A 25,012-nucleotide genomic window follows, 5' to 3' on the forward strand; every position below is an offset into this window, starting at 1 on the left:
ATGGTTTAAATCAAAATGTATAATCATAGAAAACCTTCTCCAAGCTATTTGTAGGAACAAAAGTTACTTTGCATTGAATGTTAAAACAATCAGGAGTGAAGAGACAGTATAAGAATCAGCATGGTATACAGACTGAGTATACTTTGAGATTTACTTTAAGCTCTCCATTAGGTAGCGCATAGGGAAAAAGGGAGACTCTACAAGCAACATCCCTAAGAGTTACTTCATGATTAAAACAATATGGCATTGGTATATATGCCCATAAAAGTATGTGGACTAAATTAAGAGGTGAACATTAAACCACAGTGAACCCCAAAGTAAAATGAAACACACCTAGCAATAGACTGATAAATTGAACCTTGGATGCATGATCTTCATAGAGCTGTGAGAATCAAATTCAACAAAGTAACAAAAAGTGGAACCAAAGTGAATAGAGAAGGTATTTTCACATCATAACATGTTATGAAGAGACACCTTCAGTTCATGCTGAGCATAAGATTAGGTCTTGAGTCACGTCCGCAGGCTATACTAGTTTTAGCAACTACAAGTGCTTGAAGCATCAAAAGTCAAGAAACTTGCCAACTTTTCCAAACGTTTGGTGTTCTTTAGAAAACTCTGATTAAGCATATTAAAATTCCTGTAGGGGACTTAGGGTTCAAAATCTTATTCTTCCCCGCTTCACAAGAAAAACTTCTAAGTAATAATAGTTAGCGGTTTCCCAGCAAATAATCAACAATATTTTCTCAAAATGCAGAAAAACGTAAGAGGATTTCACAATGACGAGATCACAGTGAATTTTTCACGCAGATAAACAAAGATAGTAATTAATGATCCAATGACTATGGCAAAAAAATTTGACCACTTGAAAAAAATGTTAAAAAAATGGTCCACAATGCTTAGAGATACTACCAGGAGACTCTTAAGTAACAAAAATAATAAGTAGGCAAATGTTTGGTAACTAGGAAAACGTTGGACAAGGAAAATACATATATGCGCACGACAAACAGATATTCAGTTTGTGTGTGTTTTATATTTACACATTAAATTTCAATTACCAAATTGTCTTCTCAACTTAGCTCTCTGCATACAAGCTCTCCAAATTGCGAAACCCAAATCACGAAAAACCGTGAAAATAGCATTTCAATTTTCTTCCACTCTTCATGAATTTTCTCAGCATCCAAACGAAAAGGATCAAATAAGCCGAATTACCTTGAGAGCTGGTGATTTACCGCACACAATCTTGCAGAAAACGCAGTCGTTTTGCTGAACCTTCTTCTGTGAATCACGCAACCGCTTAGTCTCATCCGAATCAGAAGCGCAATCGGAAAAGGAGAGGGTTGAAAAAAGTGGGATGCGAGTCCGACCCCGAGGCTGACTGGAACCGAGAGGGCAGATATGGGAAGAGAGAATGGCGAGCCTCCGTGCCTCCATGTCAAGCGAAACCGAACCTTCTGACAGAATCACTGGCTGTGGATGTGGCTATGCCCATGATTTCCAGAACTTTCTAAAGTGAGATTCTGATCTGAGAAGGCAGAGAAACAAACCAAAACCGTGGGTTTTTCCTCCTTTCTGTTCGAGTATTCAGTAATTTCTTGAGAGGATGGAGGTTTAGCGTGGCCCTGGTGGCGCTGTGGTCGAGATAGGGGGCGTTTGGTTAGCCCTGCTTTGCTTTATTATCCATACGACACACGTCGTATAAATAAAGCAAGGTTGCCGCTACGTACAGTCCCATTCGGAGAACTCCTTTGCAAGCCTACGTTCGTGTGCACGTGTGTAGCATGTGAATGACTAAACTACCCCTAGTTCATATTTTAGAAACAAAACAGCGAAAATTACGAAAAATCGAAAGCCCTCTCGTCAGTCTCCGTCCTCTGCCCATCGATGGCCTCCTCCAACATCGACGGAGTTGCATACTCCACTACCTATCGCCGGCCTTCTCCACCTTTGATGGAGTCGCAGTGGTCTTGTCCTCCACTGTCCGTCGACAGAGCACCTAAGTGGGTCTAAGTGGGTAATGGCGAGAATAAAGCAAATGCAATTCACATATTAGGAAATATGCGGTCCAAGTGGGTAAGTTCTTCTATACTACCCATAATAAATGCAGCCAATTCACCTTTTCGGATCATTCTGATCAACTTTGAAGCTTTAGTGGAAGCAAGAATTTATTAATTCATACGAAAGACAAGAACTTTGATTGAATAAAAAAGAGAGGGAATATCCACTACAGCCATATCCATGGCGGTGAGCTCAGAAAGCTTAGAGAAGCCGAAGAATTGCGAGCGCAGATGCCGAGACTCGTTACGGCCATATCTACTACCTTTTTCCTATCTCGGCCTGCTCCTGCAATACCAGAGAGGGAGAGAGAGAGAGTCCTCAGTATAGGGCTGAGGAAGGGGAACTTGATTTGAGAAGGAGATATTGACTTGGGCTGTGGAAGGGGATGAGGCAGGCACTTTTTCACTTAAATCTAACGATTCGTTTTGAAAACACGTAGGGCGTGTGCACGCAGTCCTCGAAAAGAGAGTTTTGTGTTGTCTTTCGATCATCAGCCGACGGGTTTCACTGGCCGGTCAAGAGTTCCAGTGTCCAATATAGTTTTGATAAGCAAGTATTACACGATTAAATGAGTAATGATATATATAAATTCTTTTATTAGAAAATTTTATACACCACATTATCATTTTATTTTTATCTTATTATATAGGATGTAACACATTTATGACATTAGATAATCTTTTATTAGATAATCTTTTATTATTCAATAACAATAAATATGTCATATATTACATAATGTAATGAAAATGTGATGGCAGTGTGGTGTGTTGTTATTTTTTAATAAGATAGTATTAGTTAGCAAAGATAGTATTAGTTAGCAATCTATCTATTTCTTAGTTTCGTTTGAATTTTTCATTTTATTGTAATTTTTTATACTATTATTGTGTATTTTCTATCATGATGTATAACATTACTCTTTTTTTATACAATTATGCTTTTAAGTTGATGGCATTATGTAAAACGATATTTTTTTTTATAAGTTTTTTTATAAAAACATCTATAATATAAAATAAAATTGTGTAGAGAATTATAATAATAATTGTATAATCATTTTTCTAACTAAAAAGAGTTGCATTGCTGTTAAATTAAATATAGACTAGAGAGGTTCATCTTTGTCACTACTAAAGGGTAATAAACATTGTGGAATGGTGACAAGGGGTATGCATTTGAATATAGTTGTGCAATATTATGCATATATTGATTTTGAAATCGATTTATTTTCTTGTCACTCCAATTGTAAAAATTGTTTAAAAAAGAATTGATATCCATCAATGCCGAATAGATCTTCCAATGAAATGACCCCAATGGGAGTCTCCTCTTGGTACGATGTATTTTAATCCCCCAAGCTTGAGCTTATTTAAGAGTTAATTTAGGCCTCATTTGGTTATATAGATCAAATGATATTAGAAATTTATGAATAGTAATAAAATAGTTTGTGAATAATAATAAAATTATTTGAGTTAAGATATTTTATAGAGTTTTGAAAAATGATATAGAAAAAGCTAAATAAAAATATTATAAAGTTACAATATTGTTAAAATATAATTGTTTAATATAATTTTTGTTTTGAGATTTGAAAAAGTTGAATTATTTTTATGTTTTATTCGAAAGTTTGGAAAAATTATAATGATTAGATAAAAAAGTTGAAAATTTAAAATTTAAAATTTAAAATTATTTGTATTTAAATGGTGTTTCAATGTTGAGATGAGATAGAATGAGATAAGATGAAATGGATTGAGATCGTTTATTGAGTCCTTTAGAGGAATGAGATGAGATGAGAATTTTGTGAATAATCGTAAGATGATTTGTAAATAGTGATGAGATACTTTTAGTTAAGTATTTTTTAGGTTTTGGAAAATGAGAGAAAATGTTGTAATGATTATAAAGTTGTTAAGTATTAATTTGAAAGTATTTGTATTTGAGTAAAGTTTGAGAAAGAGATATGATAAGATGAAAATTTTGAGATAGAAACTTTTTCCAAACAAGCAATTGTATCAAAGAAGATCTAATTCATTTTTCCCACTCTAAATTCTCAAACATGAATATAAAATTTTAGAGATTTAAATCATTTTTCCTTTGAAAGAATAACTACCTAAATCATTAAAAAATATAAAATCAAACTCCAATAAAATTATATCGTGTGAACATCAATGTAAAATAGGAATTACAAAATATGCCACATAAGTTTAGATATTTGTTCCAATGAAAAATAATCATCAATTCTGCTTAGTTTGCCATATATTAATACAACATTACATTAACTAAGGTAAAAAGTTAAATCCAAGGCTTCTTTTTTCTATCAAAGATGCCTGGTCTATAGGTTGAATTAAACATGTCAACAAGAAGGCGAGATTGCATCAATACAAAGATAATAATGGGAATACCAGCCAAACCAATAATAGGAACGACGATCCGGTATTTTCCACGTAACATAAGTAAAAGAGCAGCAGAAAAGGCTATCATCATAGTTACAATAGAGAAGAAGAGAGCGAAAAGGCCTATAATCATCTTTCTTGGCAAGGATCTAAGAAAGTCTTCTTCTGCATAACGTGATGTGAGGATTCCTAAAAACATCAATACTGAAGTTGATGAAGAAAATAGCGACAGAGAATCAGTTACTATAAAAAGTTTAAATAGTTTGCCATGCATGAGGATTGGCAAGCCTGTATCTTGATGGTTACCACCAGGAATGGTAAATGCTGCCGCGAACATAATGGTAATGATGAGAGCACCGACCACAGTACAAGAAGTTGCTGTGCCCTTCATCCAGTTCTCTCCCTCTTTTCTCATTTCTTTGTGGTCTTTCGTAAACAATTGCCTGGCAGTCAGATTGTATTTGTTTGAAATTTCCTTATGAGTGAGAGGGCAAATGCGTTCCACCTCCTGCATGCATTTATTAAATAAAACTATGAGGAAAAAATTGCCAGTAGACTATTGCAAAAGAATTAGCCATCTATATTCAACAAACCGCGCGAGACCATCATCAATCTTTTGGTATTTCTATAAAAGAATATTATTGTATAATTTATTTTATAAAAATGTCATTCATTAAAATATGAAAGTGCAAAGAATTGTAAAAATAGTTGTATACATGTCAGTTTCTTTTTTCAAATTTGTATTTTATTTCTTCAGTTTAATCTGCTTATTAGATTTCCGTATTGAAAATTTGACAACAAGAATTTTAGCTTTCTTATAATAAAGACATGCTTAGTAGCAATCTTGTGACACCAACAAACATCGAATGCAAAACAGAGTTATTCTATATATAATAAATATAATACTTGCAGAGTGGTTGAAGTTTCTAATTAGGATTATTCCATAGTAGAGTTCTTAAAATCAAAAGTACCACTGTTTTGAAGTTAAGTGATACAAATTTTTCCACCCCACATTCCATAGTAGAGTTCTTAAAATCAAAAGTACCATAGTAGGGGAATTAAAAATTAATATTAGAAATAATTTTGGTAAGAAATGCAGATTTTAAGACATATTAAAGTAAAACAAATGGGCTCAAGCTGTTCATGAGTTCTTGCCTAAAAAATTGAAAGGTTTTTTATACCTACATTACATGGTACTATTGTTGTTCTTCTTTCTTTCTTTTGAAAATCTAACTCTAGATTAGTTTAAAGAGTGTATTGTCGAGAGCAAAATAATAAAGCAGCAGAGAGAGAAGATGGATGGGCTGACCTTAAACCATTGAACTTCTCTTTGCATTTGCAAAACTGCTCCTCTTATGGAATCGATAGCAGTATTTTTTATTACCATCCCTGCCATGTGCAATATGGTATTTCCGAATTTATCTCTCTTCTTTAGTTGAGCATTCATCTTTTTTAAGCTGTATAGAAGGCTAAAGATCCTATGCTGACGATGCAGGACGGCCCAATGGAATATGCCCATACTTTCAAAATGAACCTCCCACAAAAGATCTGGATTTGCTTTGCCTATATGATAAACAAATTCAAAGTTCCCTCTCTTGATGGCTTCGAACACTGCTTGCATAAGAATATACGGCTCATATTGATTTTTTTCGATTTCTTGACACATAAGGGTCAGAAGTTGTTGGAATTGAGCTCGTTCAAACTTCATTTCATATAAACGCTTGAATCCTATACAATTAATTTGGCAATTACGAAACATTAATGCATGCATGTTTATAAGTTGGATGAAACAATAAATGATCAAGAATAACAATTTTTTAAACAAAAATTATTCAAAAAAGTAAATGGATGCAATTAATATTATACCCAAGAGGTTGAAGAGAGTTGAAACTAGTTGGCGCCATAGATCAGCTCGCACTGCAAATTAAGTAAAACCAAAACTTGCTCATGACCTTTATTAATTCCGACCCAAACATTGGCTAACATTAATTAATGTCAGGAGTCAAAAAATTCGAGGGACATAAATTAAGTTTATGCATTAATTAACGCACGTACGTACCTGATCCGGTTGTATTTTCTTGACCATGATTTTGGATGTTCAAACGGAATTGATCGGCAGCAAGAGCTAAATCTGCTAATGAAATGTCATGTATACCTTCCCCCACCCAAAAACAAAAAAAGGCAAATAAAAGTTAAGTAATAATATATTAAGGCAGTATTTTTTTAATCTCTATCTTGAAGGAGCAAATTAAATTCAAGCAACATGCATGAACAGTACTATTAAGACTACGTATTATGATTTTCTCTTATATATATAATTATTGAATACTTAAAAATATTTTCATTACAAAGGTAAAAATAATAATATTAATATAAAATAATAAGTTGTATGAAGTTATTTGACTTATTAATACAAGTAGAGCTGAGTATTATAAGAGTTCAATTCATTTAATTTAATAAACAAATAAAGTCAAATTGATTTCTAACTGACTTGTCAATTATATTTGTTTATATACAAGCAACCTTAGTTGGGAGAGAGTTCAATATTATGTTATCACCTTCAATTAGGTTATATATATATATATATATATGAAACTTTTTTTAAAATTTTTATAATCAAGATGAAAACTTTAATTTCAACCTATATAGGTTTTTGTCAAAGTGATAAGGCTCTATGAAGTATGTTTGGATCGTCAAAGTGTTTTGAGATATGATTCTATCAGAGTAGTATGAAAAAGATACCGGTAAGATCTTTTGAAAGTGGTAAGTACTTTTTTAAGAAAACTTTGTCTTGATTTTTGTGTTTTAGGTTTTAAATTACGAAAAGAATGCCAATGATTAGATCATGTAAATTATTTAATAATAATGATACACTTATAATTATTTTATAATATTTTTACATTAACTTTGTTAGAATAGGACGCGGGTAGTTATGTCAAAATCTAAAATTCAAATATGTTAGTATTGTACTTGATGATGTGCATTAATGTATAAATATAATTATTTACTCAACTAATTACGTACCACGAGATATAGGAAATATAATTACAAAAGATGTATTAAAGTAAGATTATTTTTAGAATTTTTTTTTTTTTTCCGTAAAAAGAGCCAATGAATGGAAAAGCTGCTAAGAGATATAAAAAAGAGTGGCAGTAGTACTAACAGTGATTGTAGATCCATTGTTTCCAAAACACCATCTCATAATTTCCACTCAGCTCGAATGCGTCAGTCGAAATTTCAGCCAATACCTCCAAAGGGGACATACGTCGTCCGTCCAGGGCAAGAGCCAAACGTGGACAACGCTTCATTAAATCCAAAGCCATATCTTGCAAGATCATCATGTGTTAATGTTGTACCGTACGTACGTACATAAGTGTATATAATATCCAATTAATTAATTCAATCACCAAAAATTACGGCCAATGATTGGTTAGAAGAGAATACAATAATAATTTGTTACCTAAATCTCCTTGATAAAAACAACTGTTAAGAAGTGAAGCACCATTTAAGTCTCTATATGCCTCCAGATCTTCCAACGGAGTTTGAGAATAGAGATAGCGAGTTAATTTTTTATGCCCATCGAACATAGTCACAGCAACTGGAAGTAGTTTGCCATTATTTCTGATGCTGACCAATCTCTTGTTTTTTTTAATCAGGTACTCTGCCACCCTCTGATTCCCACTAATATGTAGAGCTGTATAGCCGAAATTGTCTTGCATTGCCAAATCATGTTCTGACATCATATTGACCAACTCCATCACTATCTCTTCCTGTTCAGCATCAACAGCAGCGTGAAGAACCGTCTCACGGCCGTGAAATATAGTCATTCTTGCTGTCAATGCATGGGGGTGTTCGTTGAGGAAATCTCTTGTAGCGTTCCAATCACCTCCTCGCACAGCCTTGAGTAAGGGCCGCACAAAATTATCATCCTCCCTGATCTCTGGCCCTGCCATGCATGCATATATATATATATATATATATATATATATATATATTATACAGATGATAATTGATATGCTTTTTTATCTCCAGTTTTCATATTATAAATAGAATTATGAAATAAATTAAACGAAACAACTCCGACACCTATACTAACTTTCCAGCAAACTACTACGTACATAACGATATCATCTTTTGTATGCATATGTCGATTTTGTATGCATGTATATTAATATAATATTATATATATATTGGTGAATATATGGTGAATAACTATATTATAACTATATAATTATATATATATATGGTGAATATATATAATAATATATTGTAACTATATTATAACTATATATAATATTGACATGACAAGATTTGATATACAATATTTAAATCTAGAATCTTTCTTGCAAATTAAAATTAAATCATATCTGATCTAAGATAAACCACCTAAAATAAATCATTTGTACTTGTTTTCATGGTGATTCAAATTTCAATTCTCACGTTTCAATGACAAGAAGAACTACAACTAAGTTACAAGATTAGTTTTAGATTAGGCAATGAGAAATTCTTAATTTTCCATTTAATTATAAGCCTATTTTTTTCTTCTAATAATGTTTGTGCATATTGAGAGAGAGAGAGAGAGACCTGGGTTGTATGAACTTGAAGGGTTTCCTTCATCAATTATCAAATTATCATCTTCAGTCTGTATTATCATATTCTGTCCATTATCTGAGATGTTTGATGAGTTAAAACGACCTTGGTTGTCTGAAGAGTTTCCACTCTCAACTCTCTGATTAGCTCCAATCTCTATTGGCAATTCGAGAGGTAAAGTGTTTGTTTCCATGTTGCCTGTCAAGTTATGAAGTACATATATTAGTCGAAACTTGGAATAGAAAGAAAGAGACACTAATATTGTGATACATCTCAATTTTTGAAATCAAGAATTTAACATTATTATTTCTAGGAATTCATTTTCGATCTTGACTTTGAAAAATGATTTTTAATTTCTTCTACTAAGTGCATGCATGTTATGGATTGGGTTAACATGTTTTGGATTGCATAGTAGAACTTTTTATAATTGCAGAGCTTTACTAAAAGTCTTATTAGTGAAAATTAAGTTGTTTACTTTTTGGCAACAAATATGATGTGTCTAAAGTTTTTTTTTTAAATTAGTTGAGATAATTTTTAAAATTATCTGGAGGTCAGAGATCAATACCTTCAAACGATGGATGCTTGTCAATATATTGTATATCAAAGAGGGGGGTGTTACCATATTAGACCCAATGCCCAATGGTACTCAACAATAATTAACGTAGATTCCACAAATTATGTTCTTTTCCAAATTAATTTAGGTGTCAGATTATGTACAGGAATTCTAAGGATCTTGATAGATATATATAGCTAGCTACGTACCATTGTATATATATAAAGACAAGGATCATTCAAAACACAATGAAGAGTACGTGACCTCATGATTGATTGAGGAAATTAGTCTCATTTGGGGTTAAGACAGTATGTATATCACCATCTCACATCCCTTGAGATCATTTCAGGATAATAAAATCATCGATGAAGAGTAGCGATGCTGCTATATATTAATTAATCTTCTTGTCTAAATAAACATATATAATTAATTATTCATGATGCACCAACTTGATTAATTATTTCTTGGACTCCAACGACATTACATTAGATTACCCTTGAAATTGTCACTTAATTATTTTGCAAAATGGCAATAAAGTTAACCACCAACCAACGTTATCCCTTCACCTCCAAATTATATAAGTAATTTAACCCCATGTTTAAATCCTATATAATATTGTTGACTTTGAGATTATTGATAATTGATAATTGATTCATAATTAATCTCAACTCATCTTATGATCTCATCTAATCATTACAAATTTTTCAAATTATCTCACAAAATATAATAAATAATTCAATTTTTTCAAATCTCATAAACAATAATAATATTAAAAAATAATATTCTAACAATATTTTATTCAACTTTTAACTTTTATCTCAACTCACTATCCAAATCTCACCTGACAAGAAGAACTACAACTAAGTTACAAGAGCTTTAAATTAGGTACTGAGAAATCCCTAATTTTCCATTTAACATGTTTTGGACTGCGATAGTAAATAGCGTTTTTAACAGTAGTGTTTTTAATTGTAGAGGTTTACTAAAAAGCTTTACTAGTGAAAATTAAGTTGTTTACTTTTTGGAATATTGTCCGTTGCTTTACGCTAGTAAGTAATGAAATAAAAAGTTGAACTTCATCTCTACGCTGATGCATGCATAGTACAAGATTCTGATGAAAAAGAAAAAGTAGATCGATGATACTCACAAGGACGGGTGAGGGGCTTTTCCAAATACAACCACTTGTAAATCCCAGATTAAAAGTAGCGATGATCACCGGTGGAAGACAAACTTAGAGAGACGGGTGTGTGTATATATATATACACACACACACGTCCACCCACCCTGCATGGCGCTCATAGATCAACCGAAGAACATGCATTTAATTAAGGTCGGTCATTGAATATTAATTAAGACCAACTTGGGTAGCGATGACCTCATTAATTAATTAGTGATGCACCAACGACATATATATAATTAATTAGCGATGACCTCATTAATTAATTAATTAATTATTAATTAATCTTCTTGTCTAAATAGACATATATAATTAATTATTCGTGATGCACCAACTTCATTAATTATTTCTTTGACTCCAACGACATTACATTAGATGTCCATGTCGCGGCTCTGCTCTAATCATGTACACGTCATCGCCAGCTTTTAAATTGTGTCATAAAAAATTTCAAATTATGACATTCCACCCACCGGGATATTTTTTCAAGGGAGCAATTGATTTAACAATCAAATTTTACAATTATCAATAAAAAAAATCAATTGTTTTTAATTATTTTTCTTTTAATTTCTTGACTTTTCCTAAATGATAATAACTTTTCATTTAAAGATCACTCAGGAATTCAAAAAATTAAAAATACTATTTGATTGATAATTTTTAAATAGAACAATATATCAAAGAAAAACTTATAAAAAATTTATTTCTACACCTATCAATTATTCATATGAATAAAATTATTAAATTTAAAATTTAATTTTCAAAAAAACTGATAAAATAAATCTTATATGTAAAATTATAAATATGTGTAGCATTACTTTTATAAATATCATTATCAAAAGGGCGTTGTTAACCACGCACCGAAATATTTATAAACATAAAAATCAAGAATGTAAGGTCACCCAAAATCTTTTACAGTTGAAATTTATAAGGAAATTACAGATGGTTTTTTTTTTTTTCCTAGAGTAAAATTTAGAATGTAATAAAGAATTTTAGCAGCTTTAACTCTTAAAAATTACTCACAAATAATTGTCGGCAAGCCGAAGTCAACTTGACACCAAAAAAATGAGTTTCATGACTGATCAATACCAATCCCTTTTTTACCAACGAGAAGTGTACAATCATAAAAAAAAAATTCATTAAAAAAAACTCACAAATTATATAATTTCATACGATATGTTAAATCTACTTTACAATAATAATAACTCTACAATTTAATGTATTACATTAAATTATATAAATTTATAAATTTACTTTTATAAATTATTTTGTGGTTAAAACATTTGTACAATGAAAAGTACTAGGCATAGGGTAAGATCTACTCCTCAAATAATAGAGTAAGGGAGTCCAAGTGTCCTGCACGGAAGGAACAATGAGAGGCTCACATATATGTGATTAAGGCTTAGAATAAGGGAGCCTGACTAGTTTGAGATGTGAAATGAAATGAGAATTTTATAAATAGTGATAAGATAATTTAGACACAAGATGAAATATGAAATTCTCTAAATTTTAAAAACTTTTCATAATTTTATTTTTAAATATTACTAAAATATAAAACACTTTTCAATTTAAATGATATTCAACTTTTTTATCTAATTATTACCTAATCATTATCTAAATAAAAAATAATAATAAAACTTTTACAAATTTTGTAATAAAGTATAAAAATCAATACAACTTTTTCTAACTTTAAAACAAAAATACTATTAAAAAATTATATTTAAATAATTTTTAAATTGATAATATTTTTATTCAACTTTTTCTTTTACATATTTCTTAAAGTTCAATAAACATTTTAACTTAAATTATTTTACTATTATTTACTAACTTTTTAGCTATTCCAGTGTCCAAATGAACCTTAACAAAATAAGAAGAAAAATAAGAAAGAAAGAGAGAGAAAAAGAGGGAGAGCGGAGACGAATACAGTTCTTCTTTTTTTTCCCGAGTTCCCATTCTATCTGCGTTCTTCCTGAAATGTACGTGCTTTAATTCGGTTCTAAAACAACAATTAATATGCCGATAATAATTGCAGCCGGGACTTCAAATATCGCGTCCGTTACCTTGGAGAGAGAAAAACGTACGTGTGTGAAATATGGCAAAAACACGATAGACACGTCCCAATGCTTTGGACTGTTATTATACGAGCATTGCTACACAACCTTTACCACATTCTACACTTTATATTTTTTTAATTTTTTCAAATTTTTAATATATTTTTTAAATTTTTTTTTGAGTTTATTTTTTTTAAAATTATTTATTCATTATTTATATAATAAATATTTAATAAAAAAAATAATAAAATTTAAAAATAATATGGAGTGTGGAGTGTTAGGAAGTTGTAAAGATTTTTTGTTATTATATATGGTAGTTTTTTTCCTTTTAGTTTATATATGATTGTTTTTAAATAATATAGCAACTTTTGTATTCTTTCAATAGACAGTCAACTGATCATGGGCCAAATTACTATTCCTGAAGACTATTGACATTTGTCCCAACATTACTCGATTCAACAACATGTGCTGAAGACTATTGACATTTTTTCTCGATTCAACAGACATGTGCTGAAGACTATTGACATTTGTCCCAACATTTCTCGAAGGTCTGAGAGTCCATCAGGTTGACTTTACAAATTCAATAAGAAAAGTATGATTACTATTCATAATATCTCATTTTATCTTACTTATCAAGCATTCCTGTGAATTTGCTTGTGAGTTATGATGTAACTTATGAAATGTTTAGAAATTATTCTCATCTCATTTCATTTCTAAGTATCACTCAAAAATAAATACTTTTAAATTAATTATTATAACTTTTTCAAATTTTTAAAGAAAAAAAAATAATTCAATTTTTTTAAATTTTAAAATATAAATAATATTAATAAATAATATTCTAATAATATTTTAATTTTTTTATATTTTTTATTCAAATTCTTCTCATTCATTTCCTAAAATGTTAAAAATATTTAATTTAGACTATCTTATTACTATTTATAAATTATTTTATTATTATTTAAAAAATTCTCATCTTTATCTTATTCTCGATCATCGTTACCTTCTTTGTTCCTTTTATTAGTGTTTAGAAACCTGCCAAGAAAAACACAAAAACAGCTGCAATATGTATATTACTATATACACTATATAGTAATATATATATATATATATATATATATATATATTGTAAATCATTTTCCTTGAATTAAATAGCAGCCTCGAGTGCAGTGGTGGACTTCTATTCATGTGATTGTGCGGACGATTTTGCTCTTCATACTGTTCCAAACTGGCGATTATATGCTAGAAAGCTTTGGCAGGGAGCTAGACTTAATTTCTATTAGACTATTTTACCCCTGACTTTGTTTACGGTTTATTTTCCTCTATAATTAGCCTTTTTCATGACGGGTCGGAACCCTCGCCTTTTCCGATTCGAGGCTGGTTGGTTTCTTGCGGGAATCCAATAGGAAGATGATTCCATAGAACTATTCTACGTTTATTTTATAATTTACTTGAAATTTAGAGTAGTTTTATAAATTTGAGATTTTTTTAATAATTTGACATGATTATATTGATTAATCATAAAATAAATTGTAAGATATGTCTTACATGTAGTTTTATAAATTAATCACATCCGCTGCCTTGAAGAGAGAAAACGTACCTGTGTAAGATATGGCAAACATGCAAGACATATCCCAATACTTGGATTATTATTAAGATGACAAATTTTATTCATCATCTCTACATCACACTATACATGATTTTTTATTTTATTTTTTGCCCTTAACAAGTATGTGATATAGTGATGATGAGTAGAAGAACTCAATTAATTTAACAAGAAAAAATAAAAATAAAAAACTAGTGTGACATGATGAATAGTTAGCAAAACTCTGTCAACAATGACTATTATTATGGTTGTTTCTCTTCCCCTATGGGTTGATGGTTGGTACTAGTTTCTTTCTTTGTAAACTACTTAATTAGAGTATTGGCATTGATTTATCTTTATGCAAATGCAAAATCACATATTTTGGTAGACAGCGAACGTTCGCAGATTTGGTGGCACAAATGCCACAACCATTACCTGAAATTGATATCCCACTCCGTCCTGCCAAATCCATTGATGGTCGGATCTATGTTCTGTTTTCTAAAGAGGAAATAGAAAAATCTGCTGTACTGTTTAGATAATCGATGGCTCTCAAATTTCTTCGGTCGCGTCTGTCCCTTGATGCCATTAAAGTGTTCATACACAGTCGCTGGGGATTAAATTCGCAGCTGTTGGTTTCAACAATGAGGAAACCTCGGAATGTGTTCATGTGACTCACCAATGAGGATGATTTCGTGAGGGCAATGTCGAGGGAGGCTACTGATGTAGATGGGATTTCTTACTGTCAGTTCCATTGGCACACAGAGTTTGATGAGGATTCAAAGTCTTCCTTGGTGCCGGTGTGGGTTTTCCTCCATGGATTACCACCAAATTATTATTATGAGTCATTTTTAAGGAACATCACTGCACCGTTGGGTAGGTTCTTACGACATGATAACGCGACGAAGTATGCGACGAGAGCAGATGGGGCACGAATTTGCTTGGAAATTGATGCGGCAAAGGATCCCGTAAGGGGAATTTGGATTGGCAATCCGCACCATGTTTCTAGCTTTTATATAGAGGTTGAGTATAAGACACTCCCTGCTTTTTGCTCTAAATGTTGTATTCAGGGCCATAATTTAAATACTTGAAAATGGATGGAAGGTGCCATTAAGGCGTTTGATCGTAAGAAGAAGGGAGTTGTAAAGGAGCCAGAGAAGGTAGTGGCTATGTGGAAACTGAAACCTGTTGCGGATAACAAAAATTTGGAAGGGGCTGTGACTCCTGCTGATGTGCCAAAAGAGACGTCATTGCTGTTGATGAAAACGATGGAGAATTTACAGTCTCCTATACTGCTTGTGAACGAAGTTGATGTTGATGTGGGGATGAACGAAAGTACAGAAAAAGATTTGGCTGGTCCTAGTTCATCCGAAATACAAGGTGATAGAACAAATTGTGGTGGCATGACACTTGTGAGTTGTAATCATGTAGTAAGCAATGTATTGGATTTACAGGTTTTTGCTATGACCCATAATAATTCTGTTGTTGATGCTTTGGAGGCTGAAAAGTGGATGTAAATGGGGTTGGTTCAAGCTCCTTGATAGTGTAGAATTCGGGTGGTAACCATGAGGTGATAGCCGTCGTATTGGAAGGATCTGGTTACGGAGGCCAGTAAAATTTGCGTACTGTTGAATCTGGCCTAGTGAATGTCAATCCGGATGCGGAGAGGGTGGAGACTTGTGGTATGATGGGAGCAGAGGAGTTAGGTGAGCAGTTGACAGGGGATGGGGCGTTACTTGACGTTGTGGAAGATGGAGAGTTGGGATCTTTGGGAATGGTTGAAAGGGTGGCGTTTCCGCCTGAGGGAATGGTTGAGGATTACGTCTTAGAACACGATGAAGACAGGATAGAGCACCTATGCAAAATTAAAGAGTATTCGTCTAATGGGGATGCTATAGTGGCAAAAGATGCAAGTAAGGGTGGACGAACTTTCAGAAGCTCATCTCGGGTTCCTAGCAAGCCAGCTCGGATGAATTTATGATCTGTACGCCTCTTTTTTAGAATACCCATGGTATTCGAACATTGCGGAGACGTCTTTGTAAGTTGGTAAGGAAGTTTCAAGTAAATTTTATTATGTTAGCTGAGCTTTTTCTTGATGAAAGTCAGTTGGATGTTTTAGAAAATTGGTTGAAGTTTGATTATGGCTTTTCCAATCAAAGTGTTGGTGGGAAATTATGGTTGTTATGGAAATATGAGTTAGAGGTGTCGGTTAGTCCATTCAATGCTCAACATGTGTCTGTCTTGCTGAAGGATGCCTCTCATTCTGTTATGGTTTATGTGGTCTATGCAAAATGTAACCATATGGAGAGGTGTGATCTCTGGAAGTTGTTACAGTTGGATGTCGTGCAAGATATCCCTTGGTTTTGTCTTGGGGATTTCAATATTATTCGTGAGGATGAGGAATGTAGGGGTGGTAGACCCCGATCAAGAATGACAATTGATGAATTTAATGATTTTATTGAGGCATGTGGGTTAACGGAAATGAAGTCAATGGGGGCCAAGTTTTCTTGGTGTAATGGGTAGCAAGGTTTGGCTAGAAGCTGGTCAAAACTGGACAGATGTCTCCTAAATTCTCTGGCTGTGGATTTATTATCGGATGCTTTGTGTAATTTTTTACCTTGCTCAACTTCTGATCATGCTCCTATGTTCTTTGTTTTAAAGTCTCAAGCATGTAGATATGGTCCATCGTCTTTTAAGTTCCAACAAATGTGGGCGTCTCATGCGAATTTTAGAAAGGTTGTGCAAGGCGCTTGGCAGGCTCCAATTCCTGATGTGGGGCTGTCTCGTCTTAGGGCTAAATTGAAAAAGTTGAAAATGGTTTTGAAAGATTGGAATCGTAGAGTTTGTGGGCATACGGAAAAAAAATATATTTGTGAGTTGGAGAAGCAGATAGAGGGTCAATTGCAGGCTAGTTTTTCTGAAGAGGTTGAGTCAGAATTGCTAATTGCCAAGGAAGAGCTTGCGGTATGGCTTCTCAGAGAGGAGATCGGTTATCTCAACAGGCCAAAATTAGGTGGATGGAGAAGGGCGAGGCCTCCGCTCAATTTTTTAAAACTTTTGTTTTTGTTAATAAGCCGATGGTGCAGGAATTGCGACTACATGATGGTTCTTGTTTATCATCCCCGGAGGCTATTCATACTAGGGTTGTGGAATTCCTAAGTGATTTTCTGAAGGCAAGACCAAGGAGGGCTGCCCCGGATTTATCCTTGTTTGTGTAGAATGTCATTACAGAAGAGGAAAACAACATTCTTCTTTAGCTCCTTTTAATCCAAGAGGTTAAATATGCTATGTTTTCTATTCCGGCGGATAGTAGCCTCGGCCCAGACGGGTTTGGGTCTGGATTCTATTGTTCGTGTTGAGATATTGTGGAGGCTGATGTGGTGGCCACAGTTCGGGAGTTCTTTAGTTGTGCCACTCTACTCAGATTTTATTCTGCATCTTACATTGTGCTCCTTCCAAAGGTGCCAAACCCTATTGGGTTTGACAAATTTAGACCTAGAAACTGTTGAAATGGGCCTAAAATGACCCATAAACGGCTTCTGGGCCATAAAAATAGAAATTTGTGTTTTTTTAAAAAAAAAAGAGTTCCAAAAAAAAAAAAAAAGCTTCATGAATGAAAATAATATATACATACACAATTTTATATAATTAAGACTAATGGAGTACTACTATAGACTACAAGTCTACTACCTAATAAACTAATAAATAATAATAATAACTAAGCTATTACAAAAATAAAATGGAAAGTCTAAACAATTACAAAATTACAAAGAAAAAAGTGTACAATGGACATTGTATCAACATTACAAAATTACAAATAAAATAGATAATACATACATCCGATTCAGAATTCAAAAATCTAAGAAATTTATAATCTAAAAAAAGATGTGAGCGGTTTGGGTCTTTGACTGTGACATTTGGGGCGGCTGGATGGGTAGTCTTTGACTCTTTTGAGGCTTGAGCACATGTTCATATAGCAGTGGAGGTAGACATCGTCTGAGTCGTTTCATGTGTTGCTACAACAATCAATACTAAAATTAATATTGATGAAATTGAAATGAATATAAATAAATCAAAATAATAAAATAAAAACAATAATTACCAGATGGTCCAGATCCAGACTGATCACCACCCTCTTCGTCGGTCTCTTTAAAATCTAAAACATCCAGAACATAAATATCCTTTCCCATCGTCCAACTCTGTATGCATATCAATGTCTCCACAATTGTAGGAGACAATAAACTACAGAAAGGATCTAATATGTGCCCTCCGGTACAAAAGGCAGACTATGGCCAATATACAACGGGCGGCTAATATACAACGGGCAATCTCAGAAAGGATGAGATATTTCTTTGATGCTACCTTCCACCATCCTAAAATGTCAAAATCACCATCTTCTTGAATAAGATCCATTGACAAATAATTGTCTAACTCTGAAACCACATCCGTAGATTGATGGACTAGTGTGTGATTATGTGCGAGGGTCTTCGTCCATACCAATCTACACTTCTTTGTTGCCCCAATGTCTGGAGTAGGTGTTGGGATATGTGTAGGTGTAGTAGATGCAGTACCACCCTTAATTGCATTAATGTGATACCCCATATGATATGGATAAGGGTAGGTGGTGTATGGGATCCCACATTGCTTGGGAAGGAGAAGTTCTTGCTCTTTATAAGGTTATAGTGGAGCTCCAATTGTATCATTGACTAGTCCTTTTGGAGTATAGGCTATGTGGTTTGAATCTTCCATTGAGGCGTTACAAATAAACTCATAATAAAATCTATAAAGGGTATCTCGGGCCATCTCACCAATAAGATCAGTCCATGCCTAATCATACGCAAGTCTCAAACCATATAACATGCCTGAAATTTTTAGACGGAGATCAAGAATAGTAGCCACATATAACAAAATATTGAGTCTAGTCAAATCTCTCAAATACTTGTCAAATTTGACCCTCATGGTCAATGCCATCCCCATCATCCTTAGATTGGAACCCCTACACATGTCGTCTAATTCTTTTTTCACCCTACATATTTGTTGACAAAATTCATAGCATGTAGAGTGCAAAGAAGCAGATAACTTTAACATGACATCATAAAACAGCTCGAGAAAATCAACAAATGTAGCAACTACCTCCCAATCATCATCATTAGGCAATCCTAAACCCCCGTGCTCATCAAAGTATTTGACATATTGAATGTCTTCATCACCCAATAATTGAAAGGTTTTTTTATATTCTTGGGCCGCTTCCAACATCAAGAAGGTTGAGTTCCATTTGGTAGGAACATCAGTACAAAGACCCCTCTTTGATGTTATGCCCACACTCTTCGCAACAATCTTGAATTTCTCCAATCTAGAAGGAGAAGACCTCACAAATTTTACAGCCAGTCTAACTCGTGCAACTGAGTTATCAACATCTTTTAACCCCTCAGTCACAATTAGATTCAAGATATGTGCAGAACATCTAACATGCAAATATTCACCACCCAAGAATGTATTATTTGTCTCTTTAAGATAAGTCTTCAGATATCCCAAGATGACATCAGTAGATGAGGCATTGTCAACCGAAACTGTCCAAACCCGTGTCAACCCCCACTCCATTATAGAGGCTTCTAAGGCCTTCCCAATTGTCTCACATTTGTGATCAGTTATTTGACAAAACTTAATAATCTTTTTATGAAGAATCCAGTCAGAATCAATGAAATGGACAGTCAAAGAAATATAATTAAAATTTTAGATAGAAGTCCAAGAATCGGTAGTGAGGCAAACTACCAAACCCGCCAATTGGCCCATCAAAACATCTTTATCTTTCCAGTATATCTTTTTAATATCTTTTGCCATTGTGTGACGAGAAGGAAGCATAAATCTAGGTTCCAATTCTTGGAAAAATTCTTGGAACCCTCTCCCATCCACAAACTGAAAAGGTAGCTCGTTTATGATAACCATACGAGCTAACTTCCTTCTACACTCATCAACATTATACTTTGTGAACCCTTTCAATGTTGGACCCCCACTACTCCCATCCACCATTTTTTTCAATCCAATTTCTAGTCTTGATTGACCCTTCTCCAGTAAGGATCTTAATATTGGACTCTTCTTGCATTGTTCCTCTAAATGGACCTTTAACTGGGATGTACCATGTTTCCTATAATGACATCCATATATTTTCCTACAATAATTACATTTAGCTTGGGAGTTATTGGGGTCACCACCCTCTAGTTTGGTAAAATGAGACCAAACCACGGAAACAGGTTTCTTACTTTGTGTGGGCTTAGGGGCGGGGCAAGGTGTATTCCCACTCCCAGGGGTTGGAGTAGGGTTAGGTTCTGGGGCAGGGGTACTGGTAGGGGTGGGAGTGCTATTAATGAAATCCCTTTGAGAAGACATTCATGATTCCACAACACAATAAAAAATAATAAAATCAATCAACATATGACATAATTCCAAACATGCACTTGTCAATCACATTATTATTTCTATTAACATTGGACCTTTAAATAGTAAAATAATTATAAAAAACATAACTTAAAACCCCTAAATTGAAAAACATAACTTGAGGGGGTTCAATCTGAAACCCTAAAATTGAAGGGGTTTCAATTGAAACCCCTAGGGCCCTAACTCAATTTAGGGTTAAGGATTGAACCCCTAAATCAATTTAGGGGTTCAATCCGACACCCTAAAATTTTAGGAATTTCGATTGAAACCCCTCAATTTCAACGTATCTTAGGTCATCACCTCCTGTATTGTTGTGACAAGAAATCCAACGTATCTGATTTTGGTTTGCCATAACTTTAATTATCATTATTACTATTATAAATTTCTTAAGAGGAACCATGAATTATATAATCTCTCCAAATCTGAAAAGGTAAAGGTAAAGTCGGTGAAAAGCATCATAAATAAGAAATTTTGTGAAACAAACTCGGAGGCCAGCTGCTTGTAGATGCTTCTTATGTAAACTGGCTATGAAGGGCCTTTTTTTTATATCTTTTGTTCCTTAATGTATTAATGTTGCGTAGTAAGCAAAAGCTGATATATGACAACCTCCTGTTATTATTCACATTTTTTCCTTACACAATCCTAAATCGAGTTTCCACATTCTCATGTCTCACAACCAAATTGCACTAATTGTTTGTCAAATAAGGTTCTCCAAACTTGTAATTTTGGCTTCAATTTTTTGGGGGGTTTTAACTCTTGATTTTGCAGAATATATGTCAAAATGATTAGCCATGTACACTATCAAATGTGACAGATTGTATCCATATATGCTTATTACAACATGATTAACAGCACATTGGCTTAATACAAACCGAAAGTTTCCATTGAGAATTACTTACACGTGGTGGAGTAGCTTTTAAGGAACAGAAATGAGATTTTGGAAGGAAAATAATAGGGATCCCGGCTGGGGGATCTGTTCATTTGGATCCCTTTAATTTTTCCCGTTACCATTTTTTTTTCATTTTTTAGTTTTTAGTTTTTTTTCCTAGTGATTAAGAAAATGTTGTTTAATAATATTATGAATTTTATTTAAAAAAAATATTTAAAAGTGTTAATAAAATGATGTGAAAAAATTATTTAAAAGTGTTTTTTTTTTGTTTTTTTCCACATCATTTTTTAAACATTTTTAAAATATTTAAAAAAAAAGAATAAAATTAATATTTTCTTAATCACTATAAAAAAAAAACTAAAAAAAAAAATTGAAATGGGATATTTGAACGGGATCCCCGACAGATACCTCGCATTGCCCTTTTGGAATGATAAGAGAATGCTTGGGGAACAAAGAAAACATGAAAATGCAATAAATAAGACAAAGAATGATGTAAAAAGACACTCAAGGACAATGCAAATATTTGGCTTTAAAAATTTGGCAATAGGGATACTTTTGAATCCAGGTACTTAGGAATTGCAGAAACTTCAACATATCTTCCATATACTGATATTATTATGTATTTGATATGGATATGTTAAAAAAAAAAAAAAAGACAGGAAAAATAAAGTGTGATATGGCACACTTTATTGGGCATAATTTTTATTTTTTGACAATCAATACTTAGCATCCTTTTCCCACAATTTCAAGTGGGTATCCTCCACCATTATATTTCCCATTTCTTCAGTGAAAACTTGTGTTGTCATCTATTGCGAGCTTAAGATGAGGTTATATGCTTATATGATGCCAAGTTTGTCCACAGAGTTTCTAGTAGCAACCAAAAAAATTTGAGAACTAAATAAAATGTTACATTTGATAAGGTATCCAGCAGAATTTTTTAGACCAAATAAGCATCTTAAACTTGCAACCATAGCAAGTGGGTCTTTATGTACTTAACAATATAAAAGGGTCAATTTACAGCAATCTAGAGGTTGATGCTCCTAATAATCTAGTTAGTTCCAAAGCTCTACTTTAATCTCCAGATAGAAATATTAGTAGACATTATAATTATGTGCTTTGCATTATGGTATATTTACTTTTAGAAGTTCAGATTTTTCCTTAGAAAAAAAAAAATAAAGGCCAGTGGGCATATGAGTTAAACAATAAAATGCAGTTATCTCCCATCTTTCTAAGCCACGATCCTTTTTATGTATTTTATTTTTTGTTTTTTATTTTTAGGATGAGGAACCTTGGAGACTGTGCAAACACATCATGTCTTTTGCCCGGTTAAAACCAAGACCGACGTAACGCACCCAAATCACACCGATTAGGTAAATCATTGACTTTTCATTTATAGGGCATGGCCCCTAAAATTTCTCATGGCTAAGCTAGCTGAAACCTTCTTATAATTACACTTTTTTAAAATCAAGTTTCTTTTGGACTTTGGTCCATAGAGTTAATTCCTTAGAAGCTTGAGATTTTCTAAAGTTATTCAAAAAGCCCCATTTTACATAGTTATTAAGTAGTATTTGAGCAAATGTATTATAGAAGTTGGACCAATTTTATTTTTATTCCACTTGGTAAGACAATGACCCCACTTACCCTAAACTGCTAACCCAACAAAAGCATCTGGCAAAAATCTTGAACTGTATCTCAAAGTTTTAAAATGGATTCACATGTTCACCTTATGTCAAAAAATAATGTCAACTAGCATCACTTACACAAGAAGCGTCTCAAATGGATTAGTTAACTACCAAATTTTAAACAATGTGGCATATATTGAGTGGAAGCAGAAAACCCTATAACTTGGGTCAGGTGATATTCATTGAGATTAAAAAACAATTATCATGGTTTAAATCAAAACGTATAATCATAGAAAACCTTCTCCAAGCTATCTGTACGAACAAAAGTTACTTTGCATTGAATGTTAAAACAATTAGAGACTAAGTACACTTAGAGATAAAGCTCTCCATTAGGTAGCGCATAGGGAAAAAGTGAAACTCTACAAGCAATATCCCCTAAGAGTTACTTCATGATTAAAACAGTATGGCATTGGTTTGTATGCCCATAAAAGTATGTGGACTAAGTTAAGAGGTGAACATTAAACACAGTGAACCCCAAAGTAGAACGAAACACACATAGCAATAGAATGATTAATTGAACCTTGGATGCATGATACCTTACCCATGACTCAGAGGTGAATGGTATGCTAATAATTCATACTAATATAGTATGTTAATATTAGACTATTAGTATAGCTATATATTAGTATTAATTATAGTGATTTTGTATAACTATATTAGTATGAAAATAACTATAGTCTGTATTAGACTATTTATATTAGTTATATAATATTATAGCTATATAATATATGAGACTATAATAATATATAACTATAGTCTATATTAGACTATAAGTATAACTATAGCTATAGTGAGTTTGTTAATTGTTATAGTGAGTTCAATTTATTATAACTATATTATTGATAGTATTATAATGATAGTATTAGTAAAGTAATTTAGTATTAGTAATTAGTATTACTATATCATTATTTTATATGTGATTATTTAGTATAGCGATTATTTAGCTGTATATAATATATAGTATTTGTTATATTTTAGTATAGCTATAAATAAAATGTTATTAATAATTTAAATATATATTTTATGTTTAAAGCATATGATAAATTAAATTTTTATTTTATAAATTATAATAACATTATCTTCTATATAATTATATTAATAACATATGATCGAACAAATTACAAATGTTCATATTTAAGATTAACATTTTATGTTATAATTTATAAATTATAATATGAAATTATTTAATATATAATTATATATGTAATTATATATAATTATATATTATATATAAAACTTATATATATTATATTAACTTTTATAATTTTTTTCCCAACCTGGCTGATCTGGTTCAGCCCAGTCCCGGACCAAGTCCGGCCAGTTTTACAGTTACAAGAATGGGTCCTGGACCAGATCGGTTCAAAACTAGTCTAGTCCAAACAAGTTTTCCGATTTTCTAATTTAAATTTACACCCCTACGACCGACGAGTTTCGCTAGCCAGTCCGAAGTTCCAGTGTCTAGTAGAGTTTTGATAAACAAGTAATATATATATATATATATAGAGTAATGCTACATAGTCGTAGAATGCGCAAGTGTCGTACAGTCGCTTTAAAAAAGAGTGGCGTCTACTATTAAAAAATTATAGTTTTTTCACGTAGATCACGTATTTATTCACTTTTTTCAAAGTGATTACA

At 32.5% G+C, this 25,012-nt stretch overlaps 2 protein-coding genes across 2 annotated transcripts; both read right to left on the minus strand.

Annotated features, from left to right (window-relative positions):
- Nucleotides 1-280: 280 nt before the first annotated feature.
- LOC108996233 (adenylylsulfatase HINT3-like) lies at nt 281-1,676 on the minus strand. Its single transcript, XM_018972005.2, has 2 exons — nt 1,210-1,676; nt 281-382 (listed from the first exon to the last, which is right to left on the minus strand). The coding sequence occupies exons 1-2, from the start codon at nt 1,429-1,431 to the stop codon at nt 296-298; spliced, it is 309 nt and encodes a 102-aa protein (XP_018827550.1). The 5' UTR covers nt 1,432-1,676; the 3' UTR covers nt 281-295.
- Nucleotides 1,677-4,329: 2,653 nt separating this feature from the next.
- LOC108996108 (ankyrin repeat-containing protein ITN1-like) lies at nt 4,330-8,383 on the minus strand. The gene is made up of 4 exons (XM_018971883.1): nt 7,891-8,383; nt 6,490-6,585; nt 5,740-6,158; nt 4,330-4,938 (listed from the first exon to the last, which is right to left on the minus strand). Exons 1-4 carry the CDS (start codon nt 8,381-8,383, stop codon nt 4,330-4,332), a joined length of 1,617 nt encoding a protein of 538 aa, XP_018827428.1.
- Nucleotides 8,384-25,012: the final 16,629 nt, after the last annotated feature.

Source organism: Juglans regia, chromosome 5 (assembly GCF_001411555.2).
Source record: "Juglans regia cultivar Chandler chromosome 5, Walnut 2.0, whole genome shotgun sequence".
Classification (NCBI taxonomy): Eukaryota; Viridiplantae; Streptophyta; class Magnoliopsida; order Fagales; family Juglandaceae; genus Juglans; species Juglans regia.

Bases quoted from the DNA above. Each gene is read 5' to 3' on its own strand.
- LOC108996108 (XM_018971883.1), bottom strand. From the start codon at position 8,383: ATGGCAGGGCCAGAGATCAGGGAGGATGATAATTTTGTGCGGCCCTTA. The intron at 6,586-7,890 runs GTAACAAATTAT...GGGTGGGGGAAG, and splicing joins TTTTTATCAAGGAGATTTAG to GTATACATGACATTTCATTA. The intron at 4,939-5,739 runs GTCAGCCCATCC...AAATGCATGCAG, and splicing joins GAGAAGTTCAATGGTTTAAG to GAGGTGGAACGCATTTGCCC.
- LOC108996233 (XM_018972005.2), bottom strand. From the start codon at position 1,431: ATGGAGGCACGGAGGCTCGCCATTCTCTCTTCCCATATCTGCCCTCTC. The intron at 383-1,209 runs GTAATTCGGCTT...TGATTCTCACAG, and splicing joins GTAAATCACCAGCTCTCAAG to CTCTATGAAGATCATGCATC.